At 31.2% G+C, this 27,190-nt stretch overlaps 2 protein-coding genes across 2 annotated transcripts; both read left to right on the top strand.

Moving 5' to 3' along the window:
- Positions 1–312: 312 nt before the first annotated feature.
- On the top strand, positions 313–5,927 carry LOC135961368 (antigen 5 like allergen Cul n 1-like). The gene is made up of 3 exons (XM_065512865.1): positions 313–447; positions 5,066–5,460; positions 5,658–5,927. The coding sequence occupies exons 1-3, from the start codon at positions 313–315 to the stop codon at positions 5,911–5,913; spliced, it is 786 nt and encodes a 261-aa protein (XP_065368937.1). The 3' UTR covers positions 5,914–5,927.
- Positions 5,928–17,658: 11,731 nt separating this feature from the next.
- BBS9 (Bardet-Biedl syndrome 9) lies at positions 17,659–24,846 on the top strand. The gene is made up of 9 exons (XM_065512220.1): positions 17,659–17,980; positions 18,038–18,403; positions 21,415–21,522; positions 21,593–21,726; positions 21,787–22,720; positions 22,794–23,010; positions 23,078–23,244; positions 24,000–24,129; positions 24,194–24,846. Exons 1-9 carry the CDS (start codon positions 17,703–17,705, stop codon positions 24,755–24,757), a joined length of 2,898 nt encoding a protein of 965 aa, XP_065368292.1. The 5' UTR covers positions 17,659–17,702; the 3' UTR covers positions 24,758–24,846.
- Positions 24,847–27,190: the final 2,344 nt, after the last annotated feature.

Below are 27,190 nucleotides of genomic sequence, written 5' to 3'. Positions count from 1 at the left end.
TATTCACACAGATTGAGATGTATCTGCAGGTGTATTAATTTTCAATATTAACTGATATGTACAAATGTATTTTGTAAATTTATTATATTTATATTTATTAATTTCGTTTTAAAAATATCCTACAGGCGAATGTTTATAAATACCAAGATATTATCTGGAAAACCCCATAGTTTCTTTAATGCATTTCAAATCAAAACATTGAACGGAGCAATAAACAATTCAAAGCTTTTATTTAAAACAGTTTCTTTGTCATTAAAATAACTTAATTGTGTCAACCAAATAAATTTGTGAATTAATAATTAAAAATAAAAAATGCTTACTAAAGTTTTAAGTGTTGTTGTTATAATCGCTGTTTTATTAAAGAAAGTTGATTTGAAATCATTATCCTGGTGTGATCCAAAATTATGTCCACTTGGTATTCAACATATTGCCTGTAACAATTCGGGGGTAAGTATATTAAAAACAAGTATGATTATTTTGGATTTTCAAATTCTTCAAAGAACCCTAATCATAATAATTACACTCTTTCTGATATAAAGGCTTTTTTTAATAATATGTTAGAATAAAAAATATTCAAGGATTAATATAAGACGAATTTCAAAATATTTTAACAATTATAACTAAATTTAAATTATCTTGAGAACACATCTATTAATAACAAGTAAGAAAGTATGGTCAGTCAAGCCCTACTATATAAAACCCTACACTAAATAAATGAGCAAACTTATTTTTCTTTTAAAATTTCAATAATTTATATTCGTGAGTGATTTTCGAAATGGGCCTTATATGGGAGCTATGATCAATTATGTCGTGTGATTTATGTCTATATGAAAGTTATTTGTGTTAAATTTTATGTGGTTATCAACATTTTTAAGAGATTTATGGTTGTTAAAGTGATTTTCGGCAGCTTAAAGTGATGGGAGCTACGATTAATTATGGAACGATCATCATAAAATTAGGTAACATGATTTATAGAAAACTTATTTGGAGCGAAATTTGTGTAGATACCTATATGACTTAACCATTTATGACGGATAAAGTCCAATTTCGGGAGGACAATTGTTTGGAGGCTAGGCGAAATAATAGACCGATTTCTGCCAGTTTCAATAGGCTCCGTCCTTGGGCCGAAAAAATTATATGTACCAAATTTTATCGAAATTGCGACATGTACTCTGCGCACAAGGTTTACATGGACAGTCAGCCAGCCGTCCAGACGGACGGACGGACATCTGACTCAGAAAGTGATTCTGAGTGTTAGACTAATATTTTTGGGCTTTACAAACATCTGCACAAACGCTTAATACCCTCCCCACTAAGGTGGTGTAGGGTATAAATATGAACTTTAAACTTATATAAACACCAAACTGAAGCGAATTTAAGAATTCTGAAGAACCTTAAATTTTGAATGATTTTGAAAATTAAAAAATTAATTTTTAAATTAAATTTATCGTTTCGTCCCAAAATACTGTTCAAAGCGAATTCGAATACATACAAATTTCACTAAAAATATTGTATAATTACTGGGTAGGACATTGTTAACTCTATTCCAAGAATAGAGGACTTATTTGAGACATAAAATCAATCCTATTCTATAAAAAAAAAATTAGCCAAACATTTAAGCTTGATAGTGCGGAATTTATCCCTTATCGTCTTTTACAAAAAGATACCACGCTGAAAATTCTTTATTAATAGAGGGGTTTTATAATAACATTTGCACAATAAAAAATATTAAAAAAAAATACAAAAAAGAGGGATCAATTTGATTCTTTCAAATTTCCAAAAAGTTAAAAATCCATTTGATTTTTTTAAAAGGACTATAATTCCATTTAAATTAAATTTCTGTGATATGGGATACAAACTTGGGTTTCTCCCGTTTTCTGCCCTTAAAAGTTCATAACCCAAAAAGTACCATACACATGTCCACTTATTTTTTACATACATTCACTTTAAATGTATTTTTTGTGCTAGCTTTAATAGTCCCGGAGATGTAGAGACATTTTCAAAAGATAAAAATTGGCCAACGTTTTTATGGAAAAATTCGCGAGTGGACCGAATCTGTGTTTAAGGTATCTAAAACCATCTTCACAAAATTGCATTTCTAATAAAACTGTCTACACAGAAAAAACTATTTCTTAAAGCGTTTCAATTCAAATATTTGTCACATATTGAACTGGTTTCAATTATTTCATAATTAAGTCAAGTATTCATTTGCTCAAAAACAAAATTTTTTGATATTTTCTATTGAATTTTGAGTTTTGAATTTGATTATTTTGAAAATTGAATATACAATTTTCGTTATTGGTTGAATTTCAAATACAAAAATTATTGAATAGATAATTTTCGTAATTGAAAACAGATTTTTGTTATTTTTTGTGTTTCAATTACGAAATTATCTATTCGTCCTTTTTTTTGGAAAATTTTCAGTCCTTGTGGTGGTTCAACGCACCTAAAGACGCGGATTTTGAGCACATTTTTCTGTAGAGCAAAAACGGTTGAATATATTGCAACACTGATTTCACCAGTCATCAAAAATTAATACAATTGATGTTTTTTGAATCCTTAAAAATAGTTCCAAAATCCCACAACAGGGGGCGCAAATCTCATAAAAAAATAACAAAAAGAATTTTAGATTTTTTAAACATGCACGATGAAAAGGCATTTTAAGCTTAGCAAAACGGCACCAATATTTCCTTTCTATCACTAACCATTAAAAAGTTATGAGGCTTCAAATTTAATTATTTAACAAGAAAATAATAATTGGTAAAAAAGTTTAGATATTTTTTTATTATTTTGCCTTAACAAAACATTTTTAAAACCACGTAACTTTTTAACAGGTTGTGATAGAAAGGAAATATTGGTATCGTTTTGATACGCTTAAAATGCCTTTTCATAGTGCATGTTTAAAAAATTTAAAATTCTTTTTTTTTTAGTTTTTTTTTATGATATTTGCGCGCCCTATTGTGGGTTTTTGGAACTATTTTTAAGGAAAAAAATATCAATTGTTTTAATTTTCGATGACTGGTGAAATTAGATTTGCAATATATTCAACCGTTTTTTAAGGATTCAAAAAACATCAATTGTATTAATTTTTGATGCAGAGTCGACTGGTGAAATCATATTTGCAATATATTCAACCGTATTTGCTCTACAGAAAAATGTGCTCAAGAAAAAATATGTTTAAAAAAAAAGTACCAAACTGTTTACCCGAATTTGGCCCAAAACGAACGAACATCACTGAAATCGGTTTTTTCAGAATAACTTCTGAATTTGAGGGTGTTTCTGAAATTTTTAGAGACAATTTGTAGACCTATAACCCACGCTAGGCCGTTTTCCAAGTTTTGTTTTCCATCGTAGCACCGTGCAATTTCAAATAAAATGATTTATTCCCTTTCCACATTACGGTGGTAAAATTTTATTGAAATAAATTTCTATATCGTGGTGGGATCTCCTAATCAAATACATATTCTTATGACTATGTCAATTTATAGAAAAACATCTAATTTCCAAAAAGTTAAGGGCCTTAACCTTCGTGAGAAGGGTATATAAGTTTGTCATTCCGTTTGTAATTTCCACAATATAGTTTTCCGACCCTATAAAGTATATATATTCTGGATACTTATAGATAGCGGAGTCGATTAAGCCATATCCGTCTGTCTATTGACATTCTTTCGAGAAGTTTCCTATTTAAAATCAGCAAAATCGGTCCACAAATGGCTGAGATATGAGGAAAAAAATATCTGGATTACTAAGTCATTAATATAGACAATATGGATATCTAATGATAGATATTTCAAAGACCTTTGCAACGACGCACAGTGGCGCAATTTGATTTTTTCGTTGCGAAAATCATAACTTTTGAACCAAATGAGATAATCAAAAACATTAAAAGACATATGATAGATAATTGATCTGCCTATGAAATGAGTGTTTAAAAATGGTTCTACGCCTTTCAGGTGCCTACTTATGGGTTAGCAAAGTTGAAATTTTGTGGAAAAATCAATTTTGATTTTTTATGTTTCTTTTAAAAAAAAAAAAAAAATTAAATAAAAAAATTTTAAAATAACAATTCGAAAATTTTTTTTTTACAAAAAATTAAAAAAAATAAATTTTGTTTACGTAAAAATATTTAAAATTTGTATTTCGAATTTACCCGTTTTTACCTTGTTTTATTACTCCCTAACCGTTTCCAAAAATCCCTTCTTAGTGGATCGATTTGGGAAGGAATCCACAGTTAAAATTTCACGCTTCTAGCTTTAGTCGTTTGGGCTGGGCAATGATGAATCAGTCAGTAACGTTACTCTTTTATATCTATAAATAGAGCCATATTCCGAGATGAAATTTGTATGGGGTATCATTTCCAACAGATATTTTCATTTTATCATAGGAACAATGTGTGCAAAAAAAAACTTAAAACTTGACGTATTTGGGCTATTTTCAATACCAAATATTTCTGAATAACAAAGAACATTTGAAAAATGTCAGATCGTCTTATAAGTTTATAAGGACCAAGTATATATATTGTTTTTCGCCAAGATTTCGATATGTTACAAATATATTCGTTCTATGTGTTGTTACTTACTACCAGAATAAGTGACTTCTCTATCAATTGCTTTAGTCTCTTTTTTACGTTAAATCATGTCTGTCCACACCGATTTCGCATTCCGTTACTTATAGGACCATCAAGAATTCTTAAATAATAGTTGTACTAATTGACCCGCAATTTTTAATTTTTCCTAACTTCGGTATGAGTACAACTTCGTCGCTATGACAACTTACTGGTACATTTGAATGTACAATGCACGCAGGAGTTTCAATAGTACAATTAAGTTCAATAGTAGCATAATTGGATAAATTCCATTGCCCCCAGGACACCTATAGAAACCCTTGTTCATAAGTATAAAAAAGCTTTGCATTGTTCGAAATCAAACTCTGACAAAGTATCGTTCGACCCATATTAAAATGCTTTTAGCTAGAACTACTCTAAATTTAGTTAACCAATTTTTTATTTAATATTAAAATTATCCGAATTACCTTCATTCCTCCTATTCCTTTCAATCATTTTCAGGCCTTTAACGAACGCTGCGAACCCGATGCCAAAATTATAGACCTACGACCACATCGCAAATTTATTCTCCATGAACACAATAAAAGACGTAACTTTATAGCGTCGGGTAAGCTGCCTGGCTATTATCCAGCTGCCAAAATGGCGTCACTGCAATGGGATGATGAATTGGCGTTTTTGGCCGAAATGAATGTGAGAACGTGTGTGGTTGAGCATGAAGAATGTAAGAATTCCTATCGTTTTCGTAATATCGGACAAAATCTAGTGGGTATTGATAGGCCACGCCATATAAAAGCCAATATACAAGAGGTTATACAAAGAGGTATGTCGCTGTGGTTTGGGGAACACACCCTAATCAATAGTAATTATATAATGAAATTCAAAGCTGACACAAACTTGTAAGTACATATTCAAAATCATAGAGAAACAACAAGAGCGGAAACTAGAAAAAACTCAAACCAAAATTTTACTAATACATTCTCACCACTTAGGTTTTTGACAGGAGAGTTTCCGCTCTATTTATATTTCTTTATGTTTAAAACTGTTAAACAATAAGTTATTTTTCAAAATTCACATAAATTTTCTTTTTCGATAGTGAACAATACGGTCACTTTGCTGAGTTTGTCCTGGATCGTAATACCCATGTCGGCTGTGCCATGCTGCGCTATACCCATCCCGTGTATACATTTTTACACATTTACAATACGGCCTGTAATTATGCCAGTATTTATGCTTTAGATGTGCCAGTATATAGAGTAGGAAAACCTGCCTCTATGTGCACCACAGGAGAACATCCTCAATATCCTGCTTTGTGTTCAATAAATGAACCGTTTAATCCTAATTATGACTGAGAGTATATTAGACTAACACATGTGTTTTTATATTTATACGAGGAATAAGCTTTTTTAAATAATCTAGATTTTTATCTATACATATTTGGTCAATTCATAAGTTCTCCTATCATGTCATATTGTCATAATCTCCTAATATTTCACAATGGTTTAAAAATGTTGTTATTGCCTTTCAAGTTAAAAATGTACTAAAATAATTCTATTTACTCTGTATGCAATGTTTATTGTGTTATCGTAAGTAACAAGCAGAGACCTGTGCCGAACGCCTAAGAGTCGGTTAAGCCGAGCAGCCGACTCGTGAAATATTAGGACATTATGACAATATGACATGATAAGAGACCTTGTGAATTAACCAATTAATTAACTGATTAACAATTATATACATATATCATTAATTCCATCAGACATCACCAACAAATTGACCTTGGGTCTTTCGATTTTGATCATATTCGTAAAAAACATACTCTTTACAGTCGTTTGGACATTTCCTTTTAATTTTTAATTTTGAAATAATCGGGATTTATTTTTTGAAAACATTACGAATTTTAATAATAAAGAGTGAGCCAGAAAACACGTAAACTTTTCCTGGGATACCTTTCGTGTGTTATATAATTCTTCTTTTACAAGAGCCCAATACCTTTCCACAGGCCGAAGTTCTGGAGAGTTCAGTGGATTTACCTCCCGTAGTACAAAATGGACATTATTGTTTGAATACCACTCAAGGGCCTTTTTTCCATAGGTACATGATGTCAAATCGGGCCAGAAATATGAAGACACTCTGTGCTATTTTAAGGTAAAAGCCGTTTTTGTAGACGCTCCTTGGCTTCTTTTGCCACAACTGCAAATGGACACATAAGAAATTTCGTGGGAAATTTTGTTGGTTTTTCCGGTATTGTTCTTAAACATAACCTCGTCCATCAGCCACATAAAAATCTTGACCCGGAAGATGAGAATAGATCCATTACACAACAGAGGCCGAAGTACCGCATTCGATGTCGAGTAAATTCGATCGTAATTTTCTGATTTGAGATTACGGCATTCGATATCGAGCATTCAATTTGGTGCATTTTGTTATAATTACGATATCGAAATCCTTTTTCAATACGATATATCGAACTATAGTTCATTCACGAGTGCGGTAATTCGGCCCCAGGCTTATTTTTATAAAATTGTATCTCAATTTTGTCGTTCGTTCTTTTTCTTCTAAGTTCTTTACCGCATTGCGATCTGGAATTTTCTGAACTTTATACGACTTCAACCCAGCATTAGCTTTGGCTCTTCGCACAAAAGAATCAGAGCATTTAACTTTGCGAGTGTTGTTCGACTTCTTTTACCTTACCAATATCTGTTAGACCTTGTTTTCTTCCTGATCCAGATTTTCTTTCAATTTTCAAGTCTTCCTTATTCTGTTTAATGGAAACAGTGTGACGATGAACTTTCAAATCATTTTGCTATTTTTTGGAAAGACCATATTGGATTTTTTTGAAAAGTTTTAATTATTTTTTCACGTTCTTTTTTATGATTCAAAAAATTATAATTTGTTGGACTAAGGATAAGTTTTGGCTGGAATAGTATGTATAAGTTTTGACTCACTACAAAATGCAGCAAAAAGAAATCACAAGACTAAATTGTTTGTGGAACGGCCTATATTTGATATGGTCAAATATAAAGTTCACTTCCGAAAATCAATTTTACACTGATCAGTAATTTGTATTCAAAAATATTACTACTGGATTTTGTGAATATCGGTCCATAATTGGCCATAGCTCCCATAATAGTTTCACTTCCTAGAATCACTATAATACCCATAAAACTCTTGGTAATAACGTTGAAATTCAACAAAATTAGGCCTCAAATACATATAAATCATGTTACAATATTTGATGGCGATCGGCCCATAATAGGTATAAGACCTACAACCCAAAAAATACATATATGTACATAAACATCGCTATCTTTACAAAATTTAAAAGAAATTATTTCAAGTAGTAGCTCTTATATAAGGACCACAAAAGTATAAAAATGGAAATGTAAAAGGGACTCCACGGTCGAAAACGTAGATATGTTTTTTCTGTGTTCTCTGATGGAATTAATGATATGTATTTAAGTATTTTATTTATTTTATATTTAAACTTATTTATTTGCTAACAAAATTCTCTTTATTTAAACAAGGGTAAATAAAATGTAAAAAGACTGTTAATTAAGGTAAACGTACTGATTTGTTTGTTTTAATTAAAATCTGAATAATTTAGCATTGTTACATACAGTGACAGAGCTGCCAACAGTTTTTATTAATATATATTTTAGCATTTGATTACACCGGAATCATAATCTATACAGAATTATCTTTCCAAAAAGATATAAAAGTCAAAAAGAGTTTGTAAAATTTTAGAGTTATGAAAAATGTTTACAAACATTTTTATTTGGGAATAATTCGTTGACTCGTGAACGTTTGGAGATATATTAATCAGATTCTACATAATTACAGCTGAAACATTTTTGAATTGATTTGTAGGATTTGTGGGCGGCACCCTACAGTTTAAATAATCACCAAAAATTAAAATTTTATAAAAATTCCCAAAAATAACATACTGGTATCAAAAATTGGAAATTAGTTCTCGAACTGTTAACAAATATCACCCAAAAATTAAGTTTTTATCAAAATTTAATTTTTTTATTAGGTTTATGACTTAAAAATGCGGAATTTTTTCAAATTTTAAGCTTTTATTTTGAAATATTTGTACAATATAAATGTATTCAAAGTATTGGCCATTGTAGCTAAAACATTTTCCCATCTTTCTTGCAACATATGGATTCCGAGCCATATGCTTTCAACTATAAAACGGGTTAGGCAAAACTACCCAACCACTTCATTCTAAATAATTTTCAACAGGTATTGCAACATGTGGCCTAGAGTTGTCATGATGAAATATTACCTATACGCGATTCAAACTAATCAGTTGCATTCGGTACAGGTTCCCTGTGATGTTCTCGTCAGATTTCAACAACCTAGGTTGCCAACTCTTCAGCTCAGAAAATGGCTAGATTTAGAATTAAAAATGGCTAAAACTCAAAATAACTGAATACAAATTCATAAATAGGGTCTTTTTATTTATAGGGGGGTCAGACGGCATGTATTGCTTGTGTATTGGGACATGTATTCGATACATATCGAATTCCATGTGTATGTCAAAATTCACGTTATACATACGATTCATGATTTCCACGTTCAAACGTACATATGTAATTGCATGTGACATAACCTCTATTAGTTTATATGTTTGTTGTTTTTAACAATATATTTATTTTAAACGTTTTTAAATCACAATACATATATTTAATGCAATGAAACTTATTTTGTTATAATTTTTCTTTACTCGTTTTTTTTATTTGCGTTGTGTTGTATTGTAAATACAACACTGTTATACACACGAAAATAGAACATGCTCTAATTGCCAAAAAGATCACGAGTAATACACATGTGGTTTACATACACAAAGTTTCATATGGATCACACGGTATGTATATGTTTACATGTGGAAAAATGTCCCAATACATGGCAGAAAACACAAGCAATACATGCCGTCTGACCCCCCTTTTAGTGAGATCGACTGTAGTATATAAAATATTACATTTTTTTATTATAAATTGTAATATCAATAAATGGCTAAATTGGCTTCGACTACAACGAATACGAATAAGCAACATAGTGACGTTGATACCGGGCATTGCACTTTCGGTACTCATGCCGCAAGACTTGAGTTACCTTATCACGACTTCTGCAGAAGTTGTCAAAATGAGGAAGATGTAGAGACCATCATACACTTCTTTAGTAACTGCCCGGCACTGGGTTATCTACGTGCCAGGTTTTTAGGTGAGCGATCCTTTAGTACCCTCTCCGGGTTATCTGTGATGTAACTAAGGTTCATAGACGCCTTTATCAGGGAAAGCAGATGGTTGATAAGACCGAGCATGTAAATTGCACCTCTTAAGGACCTAGCAACTATACTCTCTCCTCCTTCTCCTCCCATTTCTATCTATACTCTACTCTTGCAAATTTCACTCTAACTCAATCTATAGACTTCCCTTTTCTCCAACGTCTATTTCTCTTTTCTTTCTGTTTTCATTTTCTTCTTCAGGTATCACAAAGGGGTTATTGGACCCAAGTGAGCTGTACGAGACGAAGGTTTTGGTCGTCTGCCTGAAAACCATGCCATAAATAGGTAAATTCATAGTCCGATATGGTCCATTTTCAATACCAAACAAAATTTGTTTTGATGGTGGGTATAAAAACATAAAAATTTCTTAAGTTTTTTTATTGTGTCCTATTAATTGAATATTTGGAAAAGTTTCCGTTGTATTGTCAATTTTTAATATTTATTTCAAATTGGCAACTCTTTGTTTATTACTCATGCATTTTTGCACTTTACTGCAAACAAATTCATCGTTGTTGTTGTTGTTATTTTGAATACTTCGGAAATTTCAAATACTTCCGACTTTTTAACTGTCTGTATTATTTTTGTTAGCAATTTAGCTTTAGCCTGAAATCTGTCTCCTCTGTATGTTTGTCTGTCTATAGATTGCGTATCATCAGTAGAATGTTTTTAGACTTAATTTGTTGAAAAAAGTTTATTTGTTAATAAATTGGCGTGATATTGTTTATATTTAGTTTAAACTTTTTTATTGTTTTATCTCTTCTTGATGTCATAAACAATTTGCTGAAACCGGTTTCTAAAGTATTTAGCGAATATTCATATATTTTACGCTTAAACGTTGTGAATTAAAATTCACATCGTATTTAAATTAAAATAAATACAATACTTTTTTACTGATATTGCCTTTTTTCTTCATCTTTGACCAAAAAAATACAGTTGTTTTATTAACATTTGAAGATTCAAGTGCAAGGTCAACAGTTATTTCAGACTTTTGTGACAAATTGTTCAAATAAGACTGTTGGTAAATAAACAAAGAATTTAAAAAGGTTTTTGTTTTTTTTTGGCTTTGAAATTTTAAATGGTTCTATGCATTATTTGTGCTAATCCAATAATGTTTTAGATTGTTTGGAATGAGGTCAGTTATGTTATTTAATTATTAATTTTAAAACCAGCATTATTTAATGCAAGTTGCCAGCATAATTTTGAATAGATAGTGATTTTATGAAATCGGAAACAAAATTATAATTATGCAATTTTGACTGTTTGTATTTCTTTTGTACTCTTTTCAAGACACAGTTCCGGTTCTATGATCAACACTAATTCAATTAGGTCATATTCTTAATATACAGTAGTTGACAATACAATGGAAACATTTTCAAATATAGGCAAAATCCAAGAAAAAAAAAACTTCAAATTCAAGAGATCATAAAAGAGTTAATTTCGCACCTTAATAAGGAATCTTTAACATTTTATTAATGACTGGCTTAACGCGGTACCGGTGAATGAATTTTATAAAAAAAAACAAGTAAGAGAACTATATTCGGCTGTGCCGAATCTTATACACCCTTCACCAAACCAAACCTAAAAAAAAAATTTCAAAATTGTTTTTGAAAAATTAAAAAAAAATTGTAAATTATTTATTTTTTTTAATTTTTTTTCCAATTTTTTTTTAATTTAAAAAGTAAAAATTAAATTTAATAGTGGAAAAAAATGTATGACAAAAAAATTTTTTGGTTAAAAAAAAATTCGGATTAAAAAATATTTTTCCCGATTTTGACCCATTGTAGGTCCAAATTGCTACAGCCTTATATAACATCGTTTCAATGGACTTTGAATTATCTATCATTAGATATCCATATTATCTATATTAATGACATAGTAATCCAGATATAAATCAAAAATAGGCCAAAAATCGTGGTTGTCCCGGTTTTTTCCCTTATATCTCAGCCATTTGTGGGCCGATTTTCTCATTTTTAAACCGTGCCGGAATAATTCCCGATATATTGATGTATCAATCATATTTGTAAGTTATTTGGGGGCTACGGAAAGTTGATTTCAACATACTGACGGACAGACGGACATGGATATATCGGCTCCGCTATCTATAAGGATCCAGATATATATATACTTTATAGGGTCGGAAAATTATATTGTGGAAATTACAAACGGAATGACAATCTTATATATACCCTTCTCACGAAGGTGAAGGGTATAAAAACTCAGTTTTTGGAACACATTTTTCGTGTTTTAGGAATTTTGGTATTTTAAAACAAAGAATAGCAATAGTTGTAATGGCATTAAATTAAAGAACATTTAGGTCTATTTTAGTTCCAAATTTTGTTATGATATCTTTTACCGTTAAAATTTTACATTAATTTAAATTTTATATTTTTCTTCATGGAAAATCACCATATTTTAATTTTATTAGTTTTTAAAGTATATAACCTCCAAAAACTTATTAAGTTTTAATAAAATATCAATCTTCTAGTCCTAAGGTTTTCACCAATATGAAATACTTTTATAAATAGCTTATAATTATTCTTCAGAAGCTTGTGAAGGGAGCTTGACCCATTCAAAAATTTTAACGTATTTTCATTAAAAAAAAAAATACTCAAATTATAACAAAATTTCCCATATATATTATGAAAACTTAAATTACGGAATATAGTTTTGAAAAAACGTTTCCATTGTATTGTCACTAACTGTATTTTAATAAATAAAGTCCAAACACTATGTTTTGTCTGGAAAATTCAGCTGTTACTGACTAAAGTCTTATTTTGTATGAAAAATATGTGAAAATGTTTAACAAAATTATCACAGTTTTCTCTCTGATCTATTAATCTGCCAAAAATGTTTTATTTATGAAAAATACATAACACCAGTGAAATAAATCAGAAATAATTGGTGACAAAGATGGAATTTGTTTAAACATTTAATTCCCTTCAAGATCTGACGCAATTGCAAAGATGTATGCATTTTGTCACTACTTCATATTGATCATATAACAAATGCAATTTGAATACTATGGTCACCTAATATCTTTCAGGATTTATGTAAGTCTTCGAACGTCAGACAAATAAATAAAGAACAACTATAAAGAAACTGCCGATTTGTGTCGTCTGGTCTGGTTGTGGTTCTTAATAAAACAAATTGAAAAACGTAAGTCGCGTGATGGCTACATCTCAGTTGTCATTCGTGTTATTCTGTGGTTCACTATTACATTTTTTTTACATAAAATTTCAAATATTACTTCCCACACTGTTCATTCCTACTTTTGCTTAAACAAAATAAAACAATCTTCACACATGTAGACTGTATGTCTGTAAAACAAACAAGTAAGAAAGTTTAGTCAGTCTAGCCCGACCATGTAATACTCTACACCACTGAGTGGTTTTCGGAGGTGGGTCTTATATGGGAGCTATGATCAATTATGAATCGATAACCACAAAATTTTTAGGTGCGATTTATTTGTATATACATTTGTGGGAATGTAGGAGGATATAAATTTTAATACTCTTCGTCCTACGGCCGAAAGTAATACATGTGTGAAATTTTATCGAAATATCTTCAAAATTGTAACTTGCGCACAAGTTTACTCAGAAAGTTATTCTGAGTCGATCGGTATACTTTAAGGTGGATATTTTTGGCCATAACAAACATCAGCACAAACGCATCATACCCTTATTATGTAGGGTATACAAATTTAAATAGTCATGTTCAAAATATATTCGTTTTTTATACCAATAAACCTCTATCTCATAATTCTATTTTTGTTTTTTTTTTACTAGATATGTTCGTGTTTGTATGTTTTTTTTTTCTTCATTTGGATTTGATTTCATTATTTGAATATTTACATGCAAATGATTCCATAACAATTCATTCGAAGCATATCACGGTATAATTGTTGTCATAAGTATGCAAATTTTGTCTATAACACAAATGTTAAGATCTGCGCACAAAGATTGTAAATTAAATGTGATTTGTGTAACCTATATTATGATGCTGTGTTTGGAGAGTGCGAAATATATTTTTCAGGAACTAGTATTTAGTTTTACAAAGAACTAGATAAACCGGTACGACTAGCTAACACAATCTTGATTTTGTAAAAAAAAAATATTAGATTTTCATAAATCTTGATATTATACACACATATTTTATTCCAAATTATCTATAAACAATTACAGTGTCAAACTAAAAAAGTCTGGAATCAAATCGTTCTGATCCCGTTTCATACTTCGTCATTATTATCAAAAATAATTGATAATAAGTTTATACGCCTACTATTACAATCCCGCCCATTTTAGCCTTAACAATTTACAATCCACAGTGCACAGTGTTCTAAAACACTGTTTTTTTTAAAATAATTCGGAATAATCTCGGAAACTATTGGAGATATTGTTACGAAATTCCACATGGTTACAGATGAAATAATTTTATAAATTTTGGGACGTTATTTAACTTAAAAACTAAAAACTTCATGGAACTGATTTTCCATGAAGAAAAATATAAAATACTAGCTGATCCGGTGCGCTTCGCCACCCTAATTAGAAGAGTGAAATTGTACTATTAAGTCTCCCTTTGTGAATCTGATTGTAAATGTCTAATTTCATATTTCTGGGTCCATTATTATAGAAAATGCAAAAGAAAGTCACCTTTTGTGAATTCAAATTCATTCAGAATCATGTGTGCCTAATTTTAAATTTTTAGGTTTATTATTATAAAATAGTACCATTGCAATAAATAAATAGTACCATTGATTATCACTTTCGAATTCGCACTCACTAAACCATAACCCGCCAAGTTTGAATTTTAAATTTGTATAGCCTTTCCTATATTACCAACTAATTTTGTTTCTATAACAATTAATATTTAAAAATTATCACAAAACCGAAAAAAAACTAAACCGCGGTTTTGAAATTCTTCGGTTTTTTGGAAACTCTATAATAAATTCAAAAAAGTGTCTATGAGAACAAAGAATAAGTACCAAGAAGTATGGCCTTGAATTTTCACTCACTTGGGACTTAGACGCCTAATTTCATATTTCTATGTCCATTATTGCAGAAAATAGTACAATTAGAATATATAAAGCTTAAACTCCCATATAAGCTTAATTTCATGGTTTTAGTTTAATTGGTGAAGAAATTTCAAAAAGTCGAATAAAGAAAAAGTTCCAAAAAGTCTATCTCTAGAATTCTCACTCACTTAGGACCATATATGCTTAATATCATGTTTCTAAGTTCATTGTTATAGAAAATTCAAAAAAGTACCATTAGAATAAAGAAAAAGTACCAAAAAGTCTCCCCCTAGAATTCTTACTCACTTTAGAACATACGATTAATTTCATATTTTTATGTCCATTATTACAGAAAATTCAAAAAAGTACCGCTACAATATATAAAAAGTACCAAAAATCAGGCACTTGTGGATTCCCACTCACTCCGGTCCATATAAGCTTTATTTCATGTTTCTAGGTTCATTGGTGAAGAAATTACAAAAAGTACCATTCGAATAAAGAAAAAGTACCAAAAAGTCTCCCCTACAATTTTCACTGACTTAGGACCGAGTATGCTTAATTTCATGTTTCTATTGTTATACAAAATTAAAAAAAGTACCATTATAATAAAGAAAAAGTACCATGAAGTATCCGCTTGAATTTTTACTTAATTACATATTAGGTCCATTATTATAGAAAATTCAAAAAGTACCATTATAATATTGAAAAAGTACCAAAAATTTAAAATATTAAAAAAAGTACCATTAGGAGAAAAGTACCAATTTCCCTTTTCTTCCTTGAAACAATCAAGTTCGAACTTTAAAAATATTCCATTTTGCCAAAATTGTTTATGCTACAGACATGTCTCAAAATATAAAAATCTGTGTTAATGTGCCCAAGAAAAAATATGTTTTAAAAATAGTACCAAACTGTTTACCTGGATTTGGCCCAATATACACCTTGGCACTCGAGTTCCAAATAACACCCTGTTAGTTAATTTTTGTACGAATCCAGGAACCAATGTTAAAAAATTATCAAAATTGGCTTAATAATTTCAATAAAATATATTTCCCCATTTTGGTACCTTTTTTATCCCCATTGCTTTGGTAAAATTTAATTCAAATAAATTTCTGTATCGTGGTGGGAGCTCATAATAAAATATTCGTATGTCTATGTCAAATTATAGAAAAACATATTTTATGAAAAAGTACCAAAAATAAACACAATTTTTATCCCTTAAGGGTTCGAATTTCCAAAAAGTACCAAACTTATATTTTTTATTTTTTGTTAATTAAAGAATACGATTTAAAATTTGTTTCTATGTTTATTGTTTTAAAAGATACATAGGGTGCAAAAAAAAGTACAAAAGTTTCTCCCCTAAAAGTTTCGAATTTCCAAAATGTAGGAAACACCTGTCAGCTTATTTTTTAAATGTAGTAACATTCTATTTTAAGTTTTTGTATCTTTATTAGTTTTGAAGATAAAAGGTTACCGAATTTACCCCCTAAACGTTCGAATTTCCAAAAATACCATCTTATCGGATCGTTTTGGGGAGGGAGGAACCCACAGTTAAAATTTCGTGATTCTAGCTTCAGCCGTTTGGGCTGTGCGATGATGAATCAGTCAGTCATTCAGTCAGTCAGTAACGTTACTCTTATATATATATAGATGAATTAATGTAAAATTTTAACGGTTAAAGATATCATAACAAAATTTATAAATAATGTAAATCCCTATGTTTTTAAATCAATGGCATTATAATTTTTGAATTTTTTTATTTTCAAATACATAAATTCCTAAAACGGCGAAAATGAGTTCCAAAAACTAAGTTTTTTGCAAATGTGCGCACTATGGCGTTATTTACAGAGTGATAGTAAAAAAACTTTGTATGTATTTAAATAACATATAGAGTTAAACAAATATGGAGCTTTTTTGTAGATCGGTGCTTTCCGTTTTTAGAATTGCAACCTCTGCCACTATTTATAACACTGCCATCTGCACTCTAGAAAGCTCTATTTCTACAATGTTATTTAACTGAATATTCGAATTCGAATACAGCGTTGCCAACTTACGATCAATGGTCAACTGAAAGCTTTTATTTAATAATGCCCACAGATATGTTACAGTTTGCTATTACAGCACTGTTATTTGAAAGCATTATGCTACTTTTAAATCAGCCCTTAAAATCGTTATATTTGAATTCAAGTACAATTTCGTAGCAATATTATATTCCAAACATAATGCCTTCGATATGCCTTTAAAATTAATAAAAAAATAATTTATTTAAATTTAAAGATATGAAGAGCTTAATGAAAGACAATATATAATGAATGAATCAAGAAACATTAAATTGTAAACATAAATATGATCCTGAATGGAGAATTTAATGGTGAAAGGATCCCCCACCAATTTGACCTAATTGTAGATTTCTATAACTATAATTTTGAAAATGTGTATGTGTCCACTTAATTACATGATTTTAAGCATTTGTTCAAACAATGACCATATTGTTCCATTTAAATAATTTCTCTTTGTTCAACTCTTCGATACATTAATGTTACTTACTTGTAAACATTTTGCAATCATTATTTAAACCAACCCTTAATGGACACATTTCCTGAAAAAAAAACACCTGATAGATTCTCGTGCATTTAGGCAATTTTCCATACTACCTTTGGTATCCTAGCAACATTGACAGAGCCGAAACTTTAACGACATACTTACTATTCATGTCCTTTTTTATTTTTATTGTTTAAGTTTTTCACAAATTTTTGTATCGTATCAATTACAGACGTGATGTGGAAGTGATAAAACAAGAGAAAAGCAGAATATAGATTAAAACTATAAATTAAGTTGGTAAAATGTCCCTTTTTAATGTTTGCAATTGGTGGTCAACACAGTGCTCTGATCTGGAGGAGAATTATGATGTGGCCAGTTTGTTGTGTGCCCGTTTCGGTTTGGAGGACCAAGAAAAGGATTATATTATTGTGGGTTCTCACACAGGACATTTGAGTATATTCTATCCCAGCTATGAGGTAGATGCCAACGGGAATTCACCTGCTTATAAGGCCACAGATTTGTTATTGGAACTATTTACCGAAGCTCCCATACTGGGGGTTTATGCTGGAAGATTTAGTGCGTAAGTTTTATAATGATTTTCAAATGAAACAGTTTTAATCGATTTTTTTTTGTTTAGCAACAATCGCAAAGAGAACACAAATCAATTGGCTGTGCTACATCCCAACTCCTTGGTCATTTATAATGTTCTACATGTTGGTGGCGTAGCTGAGCATGGTGTCCAGCTGAGCTTACAACAGTTGATGGAATATCGTTTTCAACGTACTGCCTTTTCATTTTGTAAAGGTCACTTTGGCAAAGTTAAAGGTCGTGAGTTCTTTTGTGTTGTCCATTTGGATGGTTCGCTGACTTTCTATGAACAGGATGGCATTTCATATGAATGCAAATTTCCCGGTCATCGCGCTTTACCTACCCCAGTTGTGTATTGTGAAAGAACAGATAGTTTTTATCGTCTAGCATCGGCTTGGAATTTGGAATGTTATACGTAAGTGAAGTGAAATTGTAATTTTATGATCTAATAACAGTTTTGATACTCGAGGATAGGTAATTCCTTTTTAAATTCCCCTGGATCCGCGTCTGATCTAGGTTACAGAATATAATTCACGAATACCTTTGTCAATATTGCATACAGTTTATATATGCATAAGTTTTTATAAATACGATATTTTCTACGCTCCAAAATCAACTGTTACTGTAGATCGAGAACATTTGATTGTGCTAGGACCTTTAATTTGTGACCAGATAATAACTTTATAACGACTTTCATGAGGAAGTTGCAAAAATTGTATTAGTAAACCAAGGGGACAATCTTTAAAACGAAGTCAAAGAAATTTTTTTAGCTGTATTTTCGTGTCATTGGTGTATCAATTAATAGGACAAACAACTCTCAGTGATTATTATTTTAACACACAGGATTCTATGAAAGAATCACATATACAGTGAGTGGAAATACAATGGAAACTTTTTTTGAAAACCAAATTCCGTAATTTCAATTATCAAAAACATGACCTTTTACCAAATGGATGTGTCAGAAGCTAAACTACCTAAAAATTAGAGTAATTAGTGATTTTTGAAAAATTGATTTCCCAAATTTATGAAAATGATGAAATGGTTGTAGTCACTTCTCATAAATTAAATTACATAATAGAAGAACAAAATAATTTTCAAAGAGTTCATAGCTTCTGACACGTCCAAATATAAATGAATATTTCTAAGATAAATTCAAATTTACTAGATTTTCTATTAAAATATAATTTAATGGCAAGAGAGTCTATCAAATTTCCAAAAATGACTCCCCGAATGGTTACCAAGAAAAAATCTAATAGGATCAAATCGTACAATCTCGGTGGTTCACATCACCTAAACGTGAGATAACCATGTTCACAAATCGGAGTGTTCAATGTGGCATGGGCTGTGTGGCACGTAGCGCCGTCCTGTTTAAATCACATGTTGGTGTCCATACCCATACATACTAATTCAAGTATAAATAAGTTGGTAATAATCGAACTATGTATATCGAGCTGAACGCTATATCCGTCCATGGTGATTTGGCGAAACAAACTGTATAATTCCACAGATGATATCACAAGAAATAAAATTGAATCCACAAGGCAGCAGAAGAAAGCTCATACGTGAAGAAGGCGAATCGACGCAGAAATATCCGGAATGGATAAGGGCTGGAACAAAGTGAGAGCGTTAGCACAAGACAGGGATATGTTTATCCAATTTAGTTCAACCAATATGATCCTTATAGGATCAACGGGAACATACAAAGAGAAAACAGATTCGTGGTAGCAACCGAATTTGTTGCCAATCGAATGATTCGGTTTGACATATAGAATTTTTCGATTCTATCAACAGAAAGTCAGTTGATAAAGAAGAATTTCGGTTGAAGCAACCAAACTTTTGTTACCCCTTCCAAAATTTTATAGCCACAACTGTAAAATTCGGTCACGAAGATAGAATCAATTCGGTTGCTATCACGAATCTGTTTTCTCTTGAGATCCGAGGTGACCATATTTGAGGGGTTACGCATTGGCCCCTATTAGCGCTAGGAAGCTGAACAAACGTAAATCAGATTGGTCAAGACCTCATCCACGTAAATTATTACCTATTGTTTTTAGCAAAATGTGTGTCAAAATGAGTCCTTTTATTCTCAAATGAAAGCTTAGGTCTTTTCCTTACTTGAAAATTTCATCCCGATCGAAAGACATCGATTTCAAAAGTTGAAATCCATGAAATCCCCCATATATATGTATGTATGTATGTCACGAAATTTCACATGGTGGAGCTGAGGTGTTTTCGAGTTGATTTAATTATAAAAAAAATGCAAAAAGTGAAATAAAATAAGAAGTAAACTTAAAATAGTTTTGCTTAAATTCTTTGGTTGTGTGAATTTTTTGCGTAGACATTATTGAAGTTTTTATTATAAAAAAATTAAAATAAATATAAGATCGCTTAGGGCGGATAACTTATTAAATTATACATAGTTTATTTAACAAAATTTATTTACAAAAGGCCTGATAACAGGCCTTGGATGACTAGGACATCGTGTATAAAAAATGTATAAGTATGGAATGGGGCAATAAGGCCTAGTGTCTGCTAAATAAGGCCTTTCAGAAAGCTACTACTTCTTTTCGTCGCTGGGAAGTAACATTTGAACGAACATACATAAAAATAAAATTTTAAATGTTTTAAATTCACTTCAAAACAAAAAAAAATACCTTGTTGGTATTTTTTGGAAATTCGAACCCATAGAGAATTATACATAGAGACGAGACACTCCGATTTGTCAAACAAAATTACAACAAATCATATGTCTGATACAACAACAAAATACATTGACTAGCATGTATTTTGTTGTTGCCAGAAATAGGTTTTTGACAACAGACTTAGGTTTTTGACAATTACGTCTCGTCTCTATGTTCGAACCTTTAAGGGGTAAAAATTGTATTGAATTTTAATACATAATTTTTTCATAAAAAAATGTTTATTACCTCAAAGTATCAAAAGGACAAACACGGGCAATTTTATTTTATTTAAAAATATGGAGTATATGCTGACGAGTAAACAATTTGGTATTTTTAAAAATATAATTTTTCTTAATCAAATAAAAGCATAAAAACTTCGCAAAAATAATACTATAAGTTAATGAACTTAAAACTTTCTTCTGAGAGAAGTAAGAATCAATGATAGAAGAGCTAAATGTTACTACTTAAATTTTAATGGAACCAAAACAGGGAAGGGAGCCTAGTGGTACTTCTTTATTTTTTTCGTTCTTGTAAATGAGTTTTTAGAATTGTTTATATTAATGCCGCTGGTAACATGAAATTAAAGATGTATGATACTGATTGAGTGAAAATTCATAAATGAGCACGTTATGGTACTTTATCGTTCCTCTCATAGTTGGTTTTGAATTTTCTATTACCAGACTTCTCATCAAGTATTTTATAAAAATATGTATTTTAATTTCTATTTTTTTGCTATTCCTTATAGGTACCAAGATCTTTCTCATTCTTCCATTAATAAATCGCATTACCAGCCCATATGGTCAATTTGTTTAGGCGAAGGTATACTGGACATAAATGTGGTACAAAGTAGAAGGTAAGCTTTCCAAAAACTTGAAAAACATTTTAAATACTTTTACTATAATCTTATTTCTAAATGATTACAGTGATTATGCCTCGATTATGGTATTGGGAGAAAGAAATTTTATGTGTCTAACGGATACCGGAAAAATGGAATTTATTTTAAAACTGGACTATGCACCAAAATGTTTTCATACTTTTGTAGTGGGTTACTATTGGGGTAAGTAATTTGTTACTTATTCACGAAAGCTGTTAATTAATTCATTATTTTTTTTTGTAGAACCGACAGCCCGTTTGGTTACCATTATTGTTTCTGAATCCTCCAAAATATTCATATATGAAAATGCCAGCATTATATGGGCCGCCCAATTTAAGCATGAGTCTCCTGTGGCCATACAAAGATCTAACCTAATGGGTTTACCCGGAGCTATAGTTACTTTGGGTTCTACGGGCAAATTAAGAATAGGCTTTTTGGGGTCGGATCCCTATATATTTCAAGTGCCTCCCCTAAATATGCAAGAACTATCATTTCAGCAGGCCATTGATGAATTCAAGCAACTGGAACAGGAAATTAAAGAAGCCACCGATATACAAGATATGGAAATTATCAATAAAAAATCCTATGAAGATGTTAAAATAAAATTTTCAATAGAGACCACGGTTAAAGATGATTCTGATACCATGCTCTTGGACATACCGGCCAATGTGGCCTTAAAAGAGTTGCCCGTCTGTTCGGGCTTGCTTAAGTGGCAATCAAACTTGGATCTTTCTGAATTACAAGTTGTGTTTAATGTTCCCGATGGCATTAAATGTTCTCAAGATGCTCTCACCTACACTGAGATCAAGGCTGGCACTACAGAACAATTGGAATTAGATTTTTATATTGCCGACCTATTGCATTTGCCTACGGCTCGCATAGAAGCGGTAGTATCATATATATCGGTCAGAGGTATACCGAGAGTTATACATCAATATGCATATTTGCCTCTGAATATGTTTTTCAAAACCAAACAGCCTCAAAAAGCGGCGGGGATTAAATTGACTTTTACTATAAATTGTAAAGAGGGCAATATGAAATTGACCGATTTCTTTCCGGAATTTTGTAGTTGGGAGTCGGATGTGCACGCTTTAGGCTTAGTGCTGCTTACAACGGCCGACGAAAGTCAAGAGGAAATTATAACAATTGTGGCGGCTAAAAACTCAAATCGTTTAAGGTACAAAGACTTAGTCTCAGTTAGTGTGAAGTTTGTTTATGTTGATATGTTTAATTTGTTTATATCTTTACAGAATACAATCAGATTACTTAGAAACATTTCCCTTAATTATGGAGCGTTTAATTATGCTTTCAATAGAACCCTTGACCACAACCAAAATTCAGGACCCTAAAGCTTCTATAAGCAATAGAATTAAAAATATTATCTCTACTGCATTTATACCGGTCCAACCGATATTACACAGAATCGATGTCCATCATGAGACCCAGGAAAATATAAGAAAACAAACGGTAACATTTTAAATGGTATTTTAGTTTTCGTGTCTTTATTTGTTTGTAATTTTAATAAAATTTTCAGTTAGAATTGGATGAACTTTGGCAAAAATTTAAGGATCTTCAACGTAAATTACAAGAGAAATCAGAAGATGAACCTAAAGAAACGTTGGTCATGCAAATTGAGGAGAACTATGATCACTTGATAGCAGAAGGTGATAAACTAATGGAAATGCGTAAAGATGAATTAAGGTAAGGAAGGAATTTTTAATTGATAAAATATATATTGGAAATTCGAAATAACCCACCCTCGTATCGTTTTGTGATTTATCTTTTAAACTAATATTTGAAAAATTTTATAGGCATTTATGTACAATGGAACCATATTCCGGGAAGACATTTGTATGGGGGCTATTAGAAATCATGAACCATTTACCATTTCAAAAGAGCTTGTTTTTTTTAAAAGAAAAATGTATCAACTTTTTTGGAAGTTTTATCATTTTCAATATCAAATATTTCTGATCAGCAAAGAATATTTGGGAGAAATTTAATCCTCGTACGTACATGAATCAGCTCACCGCCAGAGTGGGAGTTGCCTGAGACTAATAGATTCCAAAGCTATATTGTATATGTCTGAAAAAATTTGACGTATTTATCTTCATACCCTTTCATATTAAGGACTTATATTCAAAAATGTTTATATTTAGGCCTATATATACTGGAGATAGGCCTTATTGAATATTATTAAACAATTTATTTAAAATGTTTTATCTTCAGTTACTTACTAAGGCACTACCGATAATAATAACAGTTTAACTTGTTATTATTCTTTTGGAAGTTTGTAATATATAGAATTAGTCTAGAACTAGTAATCTAATAATGTGTATCTAATTCTAAATAACTAGTTCTTAGAAAACTCTATTTCTAGAACCTGATTATAGTCGTTTCAGAACAAGTGATTTAGGAACAAGTTCTAAATATAATCCTGTTTAAATTGTTATTTGCAGACAACGCTGCGATTTATCTTGTGCTCTTGTAGTGGCCAAATTCATTATATCCAGCCTAAATCTAGATGAAAAAATCGTAAAAATAGTTACCTCTATTTTAACCTCACCGGCTGAAGATTGGACAGAATTGGTATGTACAAAACTAAACTCACAACACTAAACTCAACACTTATTTAATATAATTGCCATTCCAGAGTTGGGAAGAATCTATGGCTCCTGGCATAGATATGCTGCACCATTATGGCCCCTTAAATCGCTCGAAAAATGCCACCAATCAAAATAATATGATGGATGCCAATACCAGTCATGATATTTTCGATTATACACGATTTCGTAAACATTTCGCAAATTTCTTTGAACGCATCATACGTCTGGCTTCAAACGAATTGAAAGTTGAGAGCATGCATGCGGAACACATTGAATTGCCCAAAATGTCGAAAGCAGAAGTGGAGAATGTGTCAACTACGCCGGCAGCAGGAACCGAAAATTGGCATGAGATACTCAAAGTTCAGCCTATGAAATCTACAACGGGGGCGGTAAAACGTCTAAAACCCTTTCATAAACTCAGCACACTTGAAGCAGTTCAAGACGACGAAGAGGAGGCCGAGGAGGATGATGAGGATTTGCGTAAGATGGGCTATAAGAAGGAATACGGTTGTAAGGATCAAATAAATGGCAATGAGTCAGAATGGTTAAATGATGAATTTAAGTTACCCTCATCTGATGAACTGTTTAGTGATTTGGGTATTTGGTGGTGAACGAAATACATACACAAATATTTATTGTTCTAGTTCTTTATAATAATTTTTGTAATTGTGATTTTGAATTTTTATGTGTGAAAACTAAATACAATATTTACTTTAAAATAGTGGCATTAATGTTTAAATTAAATTAATTTAGTTTTTATTCATAATTTAGGTCATAATTTCGAATCCAACCCTTATTCATAATCAATTTTTAATTTTATAAAACAGAATTTCCATATAAAGTTTGTTTTATAAACCTGTAATAAATTTAAAAATTGATTATGAATAAGGCCTCAAGTCTTTAATTATATCCTTCGCCACGAGTGGCAGGGGTATATATAAGTTTGTCATTCCGTTTGTAATTTCTACATTTTTCATTTGCGACCCCACAAAGTATATTCTGGATCGTTATAGATAGCGAAGTCGGTATAGCCATGTCCGTCTGTATGTTGAAATCAACTTTCCGTAGCCCCCAAATAACTTACATATATGATTCATACATAAATATGTCGGGAATTCTTCCGGCTCACAAATGGCTGAGATATAATTAAAAAACCCGGACAACCCCGATTTTTGCCCTATTTGTATCTATGTATATCTGGATTACTAAGTCATTAATATAGACAATATGGATATCTAATGATAGATATTTCAAAGTCCATTGCAACAATGTATATAAGGCTATATATGTATAGTAAGTTGGACATACAATGGGTCAAAATCGGGAAAAATGTTTTTTAACCCGAATTTTTTTTTCATCAACAAAATTTTGTTTTTCATAAATTCTTTTTCCCAAAAAAAAAATTTAAAAATTAAAAAAAAATTTTTTTTTAAAATTTACAAAAAAAGAATTTGGAAAAAACTTTTTTAAAAACAATTTGGAAAAAAAAATTTAAAACAATTAAAAAAAAAAATAATTTTGTTTAAATAAAAATATGTACAATTTAAAAAATATAAGATTCGGCACAGCCGAATATAGCTCTCTTACTTGTTTTTTACACGATTCGTTTAAACTTAATTATAGCACGCTAATAAAAGAACAAAATATATTAAAAAATAATCAAAAAATTATAGGCGAGATTAAGTTGGTGTATGATAACTACGGATGTAGAGTCCACGACACTATAATCACTGTGAAAATCAAAATTTTTCATTTCACAAGATAAATTCTGCTTATAGAGACGCGGAAACAGAAAGAGAACTCAAATCACGTTTGGAGGAAAATCGCGAAAGGGCATCTACGTCTAGACCCGCAAAAACGGGAAAAGAACACAAATCACGGCTTCAGTAAATGCATAGCAGTGCATCTTCATCCAGAGCTGCAGAGACACCCCACCCGATGTACTGATTGGATCAAAGAATAAACTTTGCTTACATTGCACCGCTTTGAAGTTCCATTAGGAATTCCCGGGAATGTGCTGTTCGAACGGTAAAGTTGTTCTGCCACCAATTATTCAGCAGTCAGAGCCGCTTCCGACGCCACTCCGATTTCCAAGCACTTCCTTCAAAATATCCAAAAGTACAACTCATGCTTTCAAATGACGTCCTTCGGGGCGACTAATATCGTAAACAATGTCGGTTTCATGCCCATCTTTAAAGTTCAAGGCCAAATCGGATCGTTGGATCGTTGCTCCCACTTCCCAATGATGATGCGAAGTTCCTTCAAATTTATTTCACTGGAAATGAAGCTACAGAAGGCGACGGGAAATTGTTTCGAGTTTTCAAGCTATGTTACACGAACACAACAGCCTTATCCGACTATTCAAAACAGGCCTAGACCAGATGCCGACTGATGATTATACGGTTATGATAAGAGCTGACAAGTCACCGGCCATTGGGTGAGGATGGGTATCATTTTAACATAATGCAAATGAATTTCAACGTCTGCTTTTGATTCGATTGAATTAAAAATAGCAACGCGTCGAGGAATATGTTCACTTGCGTGATGTGATCGTCAATGATGGAAACGCTGCGAATATTGGGCAAAAGGTGATCTTGTCAGCGACATACACCGGCAGTCCGTGACAGGTACGTGCGCTGACATGGACGACCGGACCTCTATATCACTTTTACATGCAATCCAGCATGGAAAGACATTACCAGCCTGTTATTAACCGGCCAAAGTTCAAGACCTAGACACGCACCCCTATCGCGAATCAATATTCCACATGAAATATTTTCCCTTTTCCTTTTTTCGTTCATCTATTTTGTTCACGTGAAAAAATTCCGCATGCTGTGGAATTTTTAGATGGAATTTTGTAAACAATAAACAGCTGTTACGAACAAAATCAACTATTGTGAACGAAAAGTTCATGGGGAATTTCACGATAACAATTTTCCCTTCGAGGGAAGTGAATATTTCATGGGAACAAAATTTCACAGGTTATTGCCGATAGGGGTGAATAAAAAGCAATTACGAAACAATATTGTGAATGAAAAGTTTAG

Source organism: Calliphora vicina, chromosome 5 (genome assembly GCF_958450345.1).
Source record: "Calliphora vicina chromosome 5, idCalVici1.1, whole genome shotgun sequence".
Lineage (NCBI taxonomy): Eukaryota > Metazoa > Arthropoda > Insecta > Diptera > Calliphoridae > Calliphora > Calliphora vicina.
This window is presented reverse-complemented; position numbering and strand designations above follow the sequence as displayed.

Bases quoted from the DNA above. Each gene is read 5' to 3' on its own strand.
- LOC135961368 (XM_065512865.1), top strand. From the start codon at position 313: ATGCTTACTAAAGTTTTAAGTGTTGTTGTTATAATCGCTGTTTTATTA. The intron at 448-5,065 runs GTAAGTATATTA...AATCATTTTCAG, and splicing joins TTGCCTGTAACAATTCGGGG to GCCTTTAACGAACGCTGCGA. The intron at 5,461-5,657 runs GTAAGTACATAT...CTTTTTCGATAG, and splicing joins TTCAAAGCTGACACAAACTT to TGAACAATACGGTCACTTTG.
- BBS9 (XM_065512220.1), top strand. From the start codon at position 17,703: ATGTCCCTTTTTAATGTTTGCAATTGGTGGTCAACACAGTGCTCTGAT. The intron at 17,981-18,037 runs GTAAGTTTTATA...TTTTTTGTTTAG, and splicing joins TATGCTGGAAGATTTAGTGC to CAACAATCGCAAAGAGAACA. The intron at 24,130-24,193 runs GTATGTACAAAA...TTGCCATTCCAG, and splicing joins CTGAAGATTGGACAGAATTG to AGTTGGGAAGAATCTATGGC.